Here is a 13252-nt window from a genome sequence, read left to right as displayed (position 1 = left end):
CAACAATTAGGAGGGGACTCACACCTCAAAAGCTCGAGACTCCACATATGTCCCACCTGAAGAAACCAACCAGGCTACCTCCTCGATAGGGTCGACCAATATCGGTTCCTCAAGAGCCAAGAGGGTCCCGAAGGAGGCTCCGTAGATGCACTTGGCGCAATGCAAGGAAGAGCTCTTCGCCCCGAAGGATAAGGAAGAGGCGAAGAAGAATAAGCGAGCCAGATTGCGATGTCGTCCGCCCCGCACGTGTCCCGCACATCTCTGCATGCAGCCGAGATCCTTGCAATCCCCAGCCCAAGGAATTCAAGGCCTCTAGCCTCGAATCATACGATGGCACTAGTGATTTGGTGGAATACTTAGACAACTTTCAAGCCCTGATACAATTACATGGGGCCTCAGGCGTGAGCCTATGTATGGCCTTTACGACCACAGTAGTGATTCGGTGGCCTATGTATGGCCTCAAATCATACGATGACACTAGTGATCCAGTGGACCACTTAGACATCTTTTGAGCCTTAATGGAGTTACACAAGGCCTTAGATGCAAGCCTATGTATGGCCTTTCCAACCACTTCCCGAGGCATAGCTCAGATGTGGTACTCTAGGTTGGCCATAAACTCAATCAAAACATAGAGGCAATATGTTAAGTGGTATAATCTAGAGAGATTACAAGTCTTAAACCTCGACCTAGCAATCCAGTTCACTATGGCGGTTAACGGCGTCTGACACCCTGGCTTGTGCTAGGAGATTGAGTTGAACCCTCCAAATTCTATGAAGGAGTTCCTTGACCAAGTAGCCAAATACATAAAGGCCAAGGAAGCTCTTGGGTATTGAAGCGAGATAAATGGAAAGAGGAAGAGGCCAAAGGATGACCGAGGAAGCAACAAGCATCGAAAGAAGAGTAGGTCAGCTAAGCGTAGCGAGTTGCCTCACAATAGGTGCAACAGGTTGCCCTACCGTAGAACTAGGTCTCCTTAGAGAAGTAGTAGATCATTGAGCTGATGCTTCCAAACTTCCCCTATTAAGATGAAGAACTATACTCCACTCAATGGAAAAAGAGGAGAGATTCTAATGAAGATTAAATCAGCCGAGTACTTGAAGTGGCCTCCTCGCCTCAAGGTACACCTAACCAACTACAACAAAGATAAGTAATGCCACTTCCATCGGGAGCGAGGTCACGACATGAGAGCCAGAACCTCAAGGATGAGATCGAAGAGATGATCAGGAGGGGGTACCTAAAAATGTTTATAAAGAGAGACAATCATGATCACCTCGTCAACTTGCCAAGAAGAGAAGAAGCTTTGCCATGGAGAGAACAACCCCTACGCGAACTGCAACAGGACGACCGCCCAATCCAGGGAGTTATCAATATGATCACGAGCGGGTCGATAGAAGCAGGTTTTAGCACCTTGGCCAGTCAAAACTCAGTTCGCGAGCTAGTCCATGAAGAGGAGAACCCGTCGAAGTGGCCGTGCATTGAGGAGGTAATATACTTCACCAAAGATGACACTTGCGTGGTCCACTACCCTCATGATGACGCCTTCGTTGTCAAACTCATTATCCCTAACTTCTAGGTAAGTGTATCCTTGTGGACTCTGACAGCTTGGCCAATATTCTATTCCTAAAGGCATTCGAGCATATGGAGTTACAAAAGAAGGACATTGTTTCGACTGGTGTACCCTTGGTTGGCTTCAGTGGAGAGGTGGTGAGACCTCTTAAGAGGATAAACCTGTTAGTGACAGCAGGCTCCGTGCCAAACAGAGTTCAATTTAATCATGACTTTCTCGTGGTGGCGACCTCCTTTCTCTATAATGCAATCTTGGGCCACCCTATCCTACGCGCCCTCAGAGTAGTGGTATCCACCTATCACCTGGCTATGAAGTTCCCCACTGACTACAGGTGGGAGTAATGCATAGAGATCAGTTAGTGTTATGAAAATGCTACATGGCGTCCTTGAAAGGCAAAGGAAAGCAAGTCATGGAAGTTGACCTGGAGCCACCTCCGGACAAAGGCAAAGAGAGAACTTGTCTTGTTTCCCGATGGAAGATACTATCATAGTGTCAGTCTCAGATACTAACCCCTAGAAGATGGTACATAGCACTCGACTGCAAGAATTGTTGCACTCTAAGCCGATAAGTTTTTTATTTTTTAATTTAGATGTTTTCACTTGGTTGGTTGCTAACATGCCTGGCATAGACCCCTCTGTCAAAACTTATAAACTAAATGTTGACCCCCTGGTTAGACTAGTCAGATAGAGGAAAATGAACTTCACCTAGGAGAGGTGGAGGATAACCGATGAGGTCAGGAAGCTCCTCGTAGCAAACTTCATTAGAGAGGTCAAGTACCCGAGTTGGATTACAAACGCAATGCTCATGAAGAAAGCTAACAGGAAATGGCACATGTGCATCAACTACACCGACTTGAACATAGCTTGCCCAAAGGACAGCTTCCCACTTTCTAGGATAGACTAGTTGGTAGATGCAACCTCGAGGTTCAAGTTGTCGAGCTTCATGGATGCCTATTCCGATTACAACCAGATTCAAATGGATCTTGCCGACTAGGAGAAAACTGCTTTCGTAACTGAAATAAGCCTATATTGTTATAAGGTCATGCCTTTTGGTTTAAAGAATGTTGGGGTGACCTACGAGTGACTTGTAAACAACATTTTTTTTTTCTTAACTTATTGGCAATAAAGTTGAGGTCAATGTAGATGATATGGTAGAAAAATGTAAATCTTCTAAAACTTTAATTGCTGACCTAACCGATGTTTTCACCGTGTTAAAAAAATTTAACATGAAGCTAAACCTGAACAAATGTGTCTTTGGAGTCACATCAAGAAAGTTCATTTGCTATATAGTGAACTAACGTGGCATCAATGCCAACCCCGATAAAATCAAAGGCACCTTAGATATGGGACCTCTTAGGTCCGTTAAAGAGGTCCAAAGGCTAAGGTGGTGTTTGATAAATCTGAAGTTTGAAACGTAAAAAGATATTAAAAGTGTTTGAAATCTGAAAAGAGACATAGATGCTTTTCTACTTTATAGATGCTCTAAATAGATAAGATTGTGTGTTGGATCAACCCTTCAACATCTAAAATTCTCTTATTTTACTATTTTACCCCTAAAACAGACTATATGGTAATTTTGAGTTCAATTTGCATTATTTCATAAAAAGTAATTTATTAAATTCAAAATAATATTGAAAAAATGAGTAAATTATAAAAAATAAAAATAATTTATTAAAATAAGAACAAAATTGAAACATACATATAAATTTATTAATTAAAAAATAAATTATTAAGAGTTAAAATAACAATGAAAACAATAATAAAGTCCATGAAGCAATGAAAAAATATATTAATAATGATCAAATTAATATCTTAAAATAGTTAAAATATTTAATAATTAACAAAAAATAAAATAATTAATAATTAATACAAATAAAAATAAAAATAATTTATTAAAATAAGAATAAAATTGGAAAGTACATATAAATTTATAAATTTTAAAATAAATTATTAAGAATTAAAATATAATAAAAATAGTAATAATGTCTATGATGCAATTAAAAAATATTTAATAATTAGAAAATTAATATATTAAAAACTATTAAAATATTTAATAATTAATAAAAATTAAAATAAGTAATAATTAATTTTACATTAGTTGTAGCGATGTTCTATTTTACATTAGTTGTAGAGGTAGAGAATGGAGTGGAGACGACAACAGTGGTCAGGATTGGAGAAGAGAGAGAGAGAGAGAGAGAGAGAGAGAGAAGGAGAGGGAAAGGGAAAGGGAAATTGAACGCTTAAGAGTTGCTGTGGATTCAATCAAACAACTCAAGTGGCTAAAGACATGACTACCACTGTTGAGAGTTGCACCTCCATAGGGTCAGGTAGGCGATCTCAAGACTAAGGCAAAGACCTCGACATGAGGGGTGACTTCTCGTCATTGACTTGACTAAGGCTTGGTTGGCGACCTGCATGACATGGTGGTCGACCTCTATTATGCATGGGCTGTTGTCTTCGAATCCTCCAGGATCATGTTGCCTCGTCCATGACAGAGCTGACTCCCCTCCTCGCCCGCTTCAAAGGCATCTGGATAAGCTTTATCGTGTTACGTGGAAACCATCTCCGAGCGTGAAACCACCTTCAAACAAGGTGAACCGATAAGTCACATCCTCCTAGAGATCTCGGACACACTACGTGAAGTCCACGATAACCTGTGCCTATACAAAGGTGTCTCATTGATCAAAGAAGGTATGTGCGATTTGCTCTCATTCTCTCTTGCTCTCTTGCTTTACAATATTCATTTTTTATTTAAGCATCAAAGTGCCCACCCTGGGTAAAGCACCTCAGGTACTTTGACTGTTCTCTTGTAGTTCGGCCAACCGACCTCACTCGTTGACGTCCGAACAATCTTTCCAATAGGGAACTACTAGATTGTGTATCATCAATTGTATCCCATGGGTGTAGGGAATTGGGATCTGCACCTCACATTGGCCTCGCTGCGGGGTTAGTGTGAGTAGCAGATACGGACTCGGCTGTGCGTAGGAGACCTGGATGCCCCAAATTTATTAACGTGGATCTCCTAGATACAATGTTAGTAACATCACAATTTTGTGCTACCTCTGTCTTCAACACATGTGAATCGAAAAAGGTGGCCCAAAATGGTATATCCACTAGTTTTTTTGATTGCTGAAGAAAAACTAACACTCATTCATATAGGAATGTCTGTGTTAGGTTGGTAACTTAACTTTTGAATGAACAATATAATAGAAACAATGTAGCTGGAGTAGCTCAGTTGGTTAGAGCGTGTGGCTGTTAACCACAAGGTCGAAGGTTCAAGCCCTTCCTTTAGCGTAAAAACGGTAGCTCGCGGTAGCTGAAGTCTGTTGTATGAAAAGCTCAAAAAAGGCTCTGAAAAAAGTATTTTGTAATTAGCATTAATAAATTGATACTGAAGCTAAATGCTGAATATATTTACTTTTACAATTTTGCTCACATAATTGATTATGAGAATGTTTATTTATGTTAATTATAATTAGTATTAATAAATTGATATTAATAATTATGTTTAAAATAAAATCAATACTAACGTTCGATATAAACACAACTCAGAAAGCAAGACTACAACCACTTACCTCTGGGGGGGGAGGGTGTTTCAGATGTTATATTGTTGCTCTGGCTAGCTTCTTTAATTCAACACTACCCAATACCCATGATCATTAATTGGATTAAGAATTAATATAATATTATAGAAAGCGAAAATTAACATAAGGATAAGAATTAATACAACCGTGTAAAGTGAAAATCCTGTAAAGAAATCATCTCATATCCACGGTTTTCTATCCTTATTGTAGGCTGCTTCTTACGTTTCAACAACAACACTTACATTTACATAGAGGAACAAATTAAAGAAGAGTAACAGGTTGGAGAGAGAGGAGGAGGAGCGCCACCCAAGGCGGTGGATGTTCTTTTATTATTACATTCAAACGTAACGATAATATAACATATGCATAGTTATTAATGAAAACACAGAGGAGGAAAGATGAAGTGAGGATTATTAATTAATGAAACCAGCAAACAGATGGAGATTGTTGTGTAAATGGATAGATTAATTCTCTCCAAACTCCAGAGCATGCTGATAATATAGAGTCCGTTTATATAATGATCCTCTGGCAGTATGTGATGACGCTGCAACCACGCCTGTAAGGATTAACTGTCTTGCTTTTCCTACAGTTGTAGTAGGAATCTCCGGGACGTGGGCATGGGACCTTGTTCTTCTTCAAAGCCTCGTAGCTAATGAACTTGTTGGTTTTGAAGAGTTGTCGTCCACGTTTGTGGCCGGAGGGATCCATCATCTCCTCCGACTCGTCAATGCAGTCGCCAACCCGGCCATTGCATGTAGTCCTCGGGGCGGCGAATAGACCATCCCCACGCGCACTGCCACTGGAATGGTTGAGATCCCAGTAGGAATCGGCGGATGAACACTCGGCCACCAAAGCCAGAACCAGGACGAGAAGGACCAGGGACAGCCGGAGTGCCATTCCGGCAATCAGCAGGATTGTAGAGAGGAGGGAAAGGGTTGATGAACAAGTGAGGGAGGTGGAGTTGTTAATTAGATCTCTAGCCTCTGCCCTCCACCTTCCTGTTAAAGGACAGGGAGAGACGGTGGCTGGGTCCTGGTTTTGGAGACAAGTAATGGTGGGATTGAAATCAGGCTTAGTGGTTGGCTGTTTCTGGAGGACTGCCCGCTTCTTGCTCCTTGTTTTTCTTCAAGCCATTGGTTGATTTCTAGTTGTTAGGATTTCTGTGGCTCACAGACCATGACATACAAGATGCCTTGTCCAAATGCCCTTTACCTATATATAATTCTTTCTTTTTTTTTTTCCAAAGATAGTAGAGAGAAGACCCTCCATTATTCCGAAGAAGTACTACCCCGTTGATGCCGGCCGGCAACTTCACCCTTTCTGCAACTCTCTCCCTCTCTCTCTCTAGTTCGAGACTACCTCAAAAGCTTGAAGCTTCCATCCTCATCATCCTTTTATTCAGCCACCTATATATTGTCAAGCAGTCTTGAGCTTCCTCGCCGTCGCGCTCTCTGTATCAGAAAAGGGAGGGGAGTCTTCAAGTGGAGGGAGAGAAATGGTGACGCGTTTCGAGAAGAACAAGAAGAAGAGAGGCGACATGAGTGCTGGGCACGGCCGTATCGGGAAGCACCATAAGCATCCCGGCCGGAGCCGGAGGTCGTGGTAATTAACGCCGGAGGCATGCACCACCACGGGATCCTTTTCGACAAGTACCATACCATCCTTGTTACTTCTGTTAGGTGGTGATGTAGGTCATGGTTGCACATCACCAACTGCCTCAACTACTATAAGCCAAAAAAAGGCAAGGTCTGCTCATCTCAAGGTAAAAGCACATATTCTCTTTCATTTAGAATTCTAAGAAAATTATCCTTAGTAATTAAGGACTAAGCTCTAAGCCCTCGTATACAATTCTTTTTTGACATTTGGCTAACTTGACCATCAGAATCTTTATCCCTGTGTTATCACATAAGCCTTTGACGTGTATTCTTCTCCAATTTATAAGTCCGATCCAACAGCCTCAAACACTAACGAAATTCTCTTATTGCCCTCGGTGGGCTTGCATTACTTCCATAGGCTGGATCGGCAATAAATTTATGTTCCCCTATTGTCACCCATTTCTGTTACTGCAACGTTTTGGGCAAAGGTGTGTTGCCTTCATCTCAGCCCATCATTGTGTTAGCATTGATATGCTGATGGAGAAGAGGATCAGGGAGAGCTGGTGGTGCTGTTGTACTCCATCCAATCCCGTAAATAATAACACATGGGAAATGTTCTGATGCCAATAATGTTAGTGTGAGGTAGATCCGGTCCCCTTATTGCTTGGATTTATTAGTCATATACGGTGGGTGGCCGCATTTGTTAGCTACATATTTTATTTTATTAGGGATGTCAACGGTCGGGTTCAGTACAGGTTTGTCTCTACCCTAACCCGATCCTCCAATGTTTTGATTTGACCCAAATTTAATCCAGCAAAATGCAGTTTCCAAACCCACCCCAACCCCATATTCAACCTGGTACCGACCCCATCTGCAGCCTTTCAATTGTATTTTCTACAACACATTTTGAAAACCTAAAGCTAATTAATTTAACTTGGGATTTGGCTTTCATGAAATTCTAAATTTAAGGCTATAGAGTAAAATGATAGAAAATTAGAAGAAAACAATATATGTATATAATGGGGCCAAAATTAACCACTAACCAAAGATTGCCATGTGTCTTGCATTAGAGGCAAATTGGTAAATTCATCAACGAATTGACCACAACGCTTGAATTCTATAATGCCTAGCTAGTACAGGTGGGCTAACCTAACTAACTAGCTCATTAATGCGGAAAAAGCAAAACAACCCAAGAGATGTTAGAAGCTAAATCCATCACTCAGGTGACTAGTGGCTCTCTTTTAAGAGAATGATTGTTTAGTTCATTCAAAGAATTTTTAACCCCACTATATAAGTGGAATAAATCTCAACGTGAAGGAATGCGATTTTTAGGGGAGGCTACTAATAAACTATTGGGGGCTGCAATTTCAGATTTAGTGGAGTGCAATGTATTTCACCCTTCTCAAAGTATGCTCTCTCTCTTAACGAGACAAACAAACATTAATTCGTCCCGTTAGCTCTGATTTTCGCACAAAAGCCAATCTCTTGAGTTCGAATCTGCCCTCTACAGCCTGATGCCCCAAAAATGTCCCACGCAATAGAAACCCGTCACATGACCTCTCACACACATGCCCCTTGGATCATGCGAAGCTAAGCGAACAGCCATTTAACTCCGAATTTCACCCAAAAATGAAAATGTTTGGGGTCCGAATCTCACTCATTCTCGTGGGCAGGAGATCCCGCGTCAAATCTTTCCCCATTTGACCATTCCCCCCACTCATACTCGTCTCTCTCGACCTATCGACCTACTTTGTAACCTTGTCTAACCCTGACCCTGCACCTCTTCATCCACGCTTGGCGAAAAATCCGGCGCTGACAATCGTTCCGACAGATACATCGAAGGTAATCCCCTTTCCTTTCATCTCATCTCTTCTCTCACATGTTCAAATCTGATACCCCTCATCCGATCCGAGCTTGGAATCCATGCATTCTTCAGCGCCGATGATCATTCTGCTGGCAGTCTCACCGTCTGGAGGTATCTCTCATCTCTTTCTCTCTCACACCTCTAATCCCCCTTCTCTCTCTTTCCCTCCATATTCATCAACTTTTTTTTCAGATCGTTTTCACACCTCTAATCCCCCTATTTTTCCTGTTTAATCATTGAACCACCGCCTCACACCCACCGTTGGAACTGAAAGAAACCATAGAACCACCGCTTCATTTGAGCAGCTGAAACTCGTCCACCACAATACAAAGTTGCAGGACGATTGGACTCTATACCAAATTGGTGTTCGTGAGAGTACGCATTTGGATATCGAAGTAAATATAATTTGAATAAAACATAGCTTCAATTTATTTATTTATTTATTTTACAATCCATACTAATATAATTTGAAACAATAAGTTCATTGGTACCGAGCATTGGATTGGACCAAGAAGACATTCTGGACGGACCAAGAAGACATTCGATTGGACCAATTCAGTCCAAAATATTTATTGGATTGGATTATTGGACCTGATCCGTTTGTAATAAATTTATTAATATTGGATTAATTGGGTTCAATTAAACTAATATCTGGTCCATTCATATAAGATAATAATATAGGTGTAAATGGACCGGGTTTAGGTTGAAACCAATCTAAATCAAAACGAATTTGAACAAATTGGATGGTCCAAACATTTAATTGGACCGATCCAAAATGGTCCAAAATATTCAGTGGATTGGATCAGGCCTAGTCCATTTATAATGAATTCATATTAGACTGGATCGAATTGGGCCAAATCCAGTCCAAACGATCATCACCTCATCCTCAAAAGTGGAGAGAAAGTGATGCAGTCAAAACTGACCACTAATCAGAGATTGTCATGTGTCTCATCTAGAAGGGAAAAATCGTAAATTTATAAGGCAACGTTTGGCAAGTCTTTCTTTACATGCGGGCTTCGAGCTGTTTAGAAGCCTGGAAGCTCGAATTCTGGGCTTTTCCCATTTGGCAATGGAGATATCTATTAGGAAAAAGCTCCAGCCCATAAAAGACATGAACAACCTAAATTTGGTCTTTTTTGGGAAGCTTCAAGTGAAGCTTTTACAATCTTTTAGTGCCCCGCACCTTATTAGAACATGTGGCACAATACACACACTTGAGAGAAAATGGGCTATCTTTCGACAAAAAGAACTATTTGAATGTGTAAATGGGACGCACCAATGTTTATGTGGGTCTCACCTTGGAAAATGTACGTGAGGCCCACCTTACGTATTATGTGGGGCCCACATGCATGTCCACTAATGGTATGTGGGGCTCACATACATATCCACACATGGACCTCACATACATGTCCATCGATGGTATGTGAGGCCCACCTTGAAAAATGTATGTGGCGCCCACATTACATATTATGCATATGTTGAAATGTATGTGAAGCCCACTTTGAAAAATATTTGTAAACTCTATAATGAAGAATATGCATAGGTGGACTTGCATGTGGGACCCATTTGTGGTGATTGCCCATAGGGCTCACAACTATGAAATGCACATTTAGACATAAATGTGGGTCGCACATGTGTTAAATGAAAGGTTTTCATTACATTACCAAACGATCTTTGAATTTTGATGGCTTTTTGGAGATCTATATAGAATATTTTAACCAAACAATCTTTTATCTTTGAAGATCTATTTGCAAAAGCTAATAATGTTTTTTAACTATGATCTTGCAACAGATTTTCTGGAAAAGACTTACCAAATGGGCATTTTAATGAGCCGATCAGAATACTTGATCTTTGTAACGGTCAAGAAAGCGGACTGACCTAAGAGCCGTTATAAGATCCATCATGACCCAAAGGGGTATCATGACTCAAAGGGGTGGGTCAGTCAAATCCAAACTCGACTTGGGTTAACGAGTCAAAACCCTAATTAAACCCTATAGGGTCGTATTAGATTCTAAGGGAACCAGAGAGTCGTATGAGTACAAAAAAAAAGTCGTGATTAATAAATGCAATAACTCAGAAGTCAACTTCAGAAGGGTGGAGTTACCGGCATCAATAAGGCACTCTGGAGTAATGGAGGAGTGTTCTCTAGGGTCTTGTTGTTTTAGGATTTTACTTTTCGTTTTCAAAGGATAAAAAATGATTAATGGAGTTTTGGCTGTTTGGAGAAAACAGCCTGAACTGTTTTGGGAGCCTTTGAAATGACACCTAACTAATTCAGGTCTTCATTTGTCTTTTCAATTAGAAGAAGGCTGAGTATAAATACTATTTTATCCACACTCATGATTAGATGTCGCTCACAGTTTAAGGGTTCAACTCAGATTGGTCGGTGTTAGCATTTTTACATTGCTTCGGGTTTGAGTTGGGCCCATTCAAACTAACCCTTGTTTGTAGCCCATCCGCACCCAATGAAATGAATAAAATTTGCATCTATTGAGCTATTTGGACGTTGCAATAAGGTTTGAGAACGATATTCATCTTCTTAACTTAATAGGACTTCTGGTAAACATATGATGGTTAGAAACTTTAAATTGTGTAAACATTCGAAGGTTCCAGGCTTGGAGAGAAGGTTTTGCACTTGATGGGTATTTGGTTTGATTAATTTTCTTTTCTTCTAATTTTTTGGAGAATAGAACTTGAGTTTTGTGAGGTATTTTTATAGTTTTTTATTTCCATTTCTTATTTTTATGAAAATATAGCTACATTCCGGAATTGACATTTCAATACAACTAGGGGTGTGCTCCAATGTGACTTGTTTTTCTTGTGAGTTTCAAAAACAAGTTGTTTCTTAAAACAAAATAAAGAAATTAAACATGTTCTTGGTTGAATATGCTTTTCTTTTGTTTTCAAAACTATAACCCAAAAACTTGTTCTCAAATTTCTGGTTTAAAAGTCATCTAATTTTTAATATCATATGTTCCATAAATCATATTATATGTGCACTACAAAATTTTCTTTTTTGTTTTTGTTTTAAAAAACCATCATATTCATGGTTTTAAATACATGAGCTGTTCCTTACAAAACAAAATTTTTTCCAAATCCTGGTGATAATGAGGGGGCGTTCCTTTTTTGGATTTTGAGAGGGGAGAAAGTTGGTCAATGGGATTTTGATTCCCATTGATCAAGAATCCCATGTTCTTGTTTAATAATGAGTTTTCCAACACTTGAATGAGACAAAAATGCCTCACTTAATAATAAGTTTTTATGGCTAAAATGGTCATTTCGTGTCTTATTTAGGAAATAAAAGAACATGGATAAATACAATTACTTGGATAAGTGTTTCCCAAGAAAAACTTAATCAGATAACTGCATTTACCCGGATAAGATTTGGTCCCAGATCTCTGATAAACGCATCCCCTATAATAACTAAACGCATTGTTGTACTTGTACATATTACATAATAACTAACCATTCATGTTTACTCGGACCAATTCAATGTGGTATGGAGGAGCTGAAAGTCAGAAACTTTAGTTACTGCGTTCTCTTTGAAACTATTGATAGATGGTTGCCATGCACTCTACTTTCTTCTGAGGAATTTTTTTCGCTTCTTTTATTCAGCTCCCATGATCATTGGATTAAGAATATTATAGAAAACGAAAACAAAAAGCATAAGAATACAACCATGTAAAGAGAAAATCTTGAAAGAGTGTGTTTAGTCTGCAAATTAAAAAACTGGCAGATATTCAATTCAAATCATCACGCCCGGCCACAATTCGATCTCCAAATCTTGAAAGGTGGATGATCTCTTATTCCATTCAGACGATAATATAATATATGATTATTGTAACATCTAAATTGCTGAAAGGGGATTATCACGTTAATAAACAGTGACAGGAAAGATGAAGTGGGGATTATTAATTAATGAAACCAGCAAACAGATGGAGATTGTTGTGTAAATGGATTAGATTAATTCTCTCCAAACTCCAGAGCATGCTGATAATATAGAGTCTGTTTATATAATGATCCTCTGGCAGTATGTGATGACGCTGCAACCACGCCTGTAAGGATTAACCGTCTTACTTTTCCTACAGTCGTAGTAGGAATCGCCGGGACGTGGGCATGGGACCTTGTTCTTCTTCAAAGCCTCGTAGCTAATGAACTTGTTGGTTTTGAAGAGAATTCGTGGTCGTCGACCGTCGACGATCTCCGTCATCATCATCTCCTCCTCTTCGTCAATGCACTCCCCAATTTGGCCATTACATGTCCCCGGAGCGGCGAACAGATCTTCATCCCAACGCGCACTGCCACCGGAATGGGTTGGCCCCCGGTAGGCATCAGCGGACGAAGACTCGGCCACCAAAGCCAGACCCAGGAGGAGAAGGACCAGCTGGGACAGCCGAAGTGCCATTCCGGCCGGCAACCGACAGGATGGTAGCTAGAGTAGAGAGGAGGGAAGGATTATTAATGAACAAGAGAGGGAGGTGGAGCTGTTGCTAGCTCCAGCCTCTGCCCTTCCTGTTGAAGGAGAGGGAGAGACGGTGGCTGGGTCGAGGCAGCTTTGGAGACCAGCAGGAATGGTGGGATTGAGATTAGGCTTTAATGGTTGGCTGTTTCCGGAGGACTGCCCGTTTCTTTCTCCTTGTTTT

At 40.3% G+C, this 13252-nt stretch overlaps 1 protein-coding gene, 1 non-coding gene and 1 pseudogene across 2 annotated transcripts; 1 reads left to right on the top strand and 2 right to left on the bottom strand.

The window, feature by feature from the left end:
- The first annotated feature begins 4786 nt into the window (after window positions 1-4786).
- On the top strand, window positions 4787-4860 carry TRNAN-GUU (transfer RNA asparagine (anticodon GUU)). The gene has a single exon. It is a non-coding gene; the product is annotated as a tRNA-Asn (tRNA).
- Window positions 4861-5660: 800 nt separating this feature from the next.
- LOC104585937 (protein RALF-like 19 pseudogene) lies at window positions 5661-6047 on the bottom strand (annotated as a pseudogene).
- Window positions 6048-12618: 6571 nt separating this feature from the next.
- Window positions 12619-13014, bottom strand: LOC104585979 (rapid alkalinization factor-like). Its single transcript, XM_010243049.1, has one exon. It carries the CDS (start codon window positions 13012-13014, stop codon window positions 12619-12621), a length of 396 nt encoding a protein of 131 aa, XP_010241351.1.
- Between the last annotated feature and the right edge of the window lie 238 nt (window positions 13015-13252).

The sequence above is a fragment of the Nelumbo nucifera genome, chromosome 3 (genome assembly GCF_055504915.1).
Source record: "Nelumbo nucifera cultivar China Antique chromosome 3, China Antique-T2T, whole genome shotgun sequence".
Lineage (NCBI taxonomy): Eukaryota > Viridiplantae > Streptophyta > Magnoliopsida > Proteales > Nelumbonaceae > Nelumbo > Nelumbo nucifera.
The sequence above is the reverse complement of the archived record's forward strand: the minus strand, read 5'-3'. Positions and strand labels throughout refer to the sequence as shown.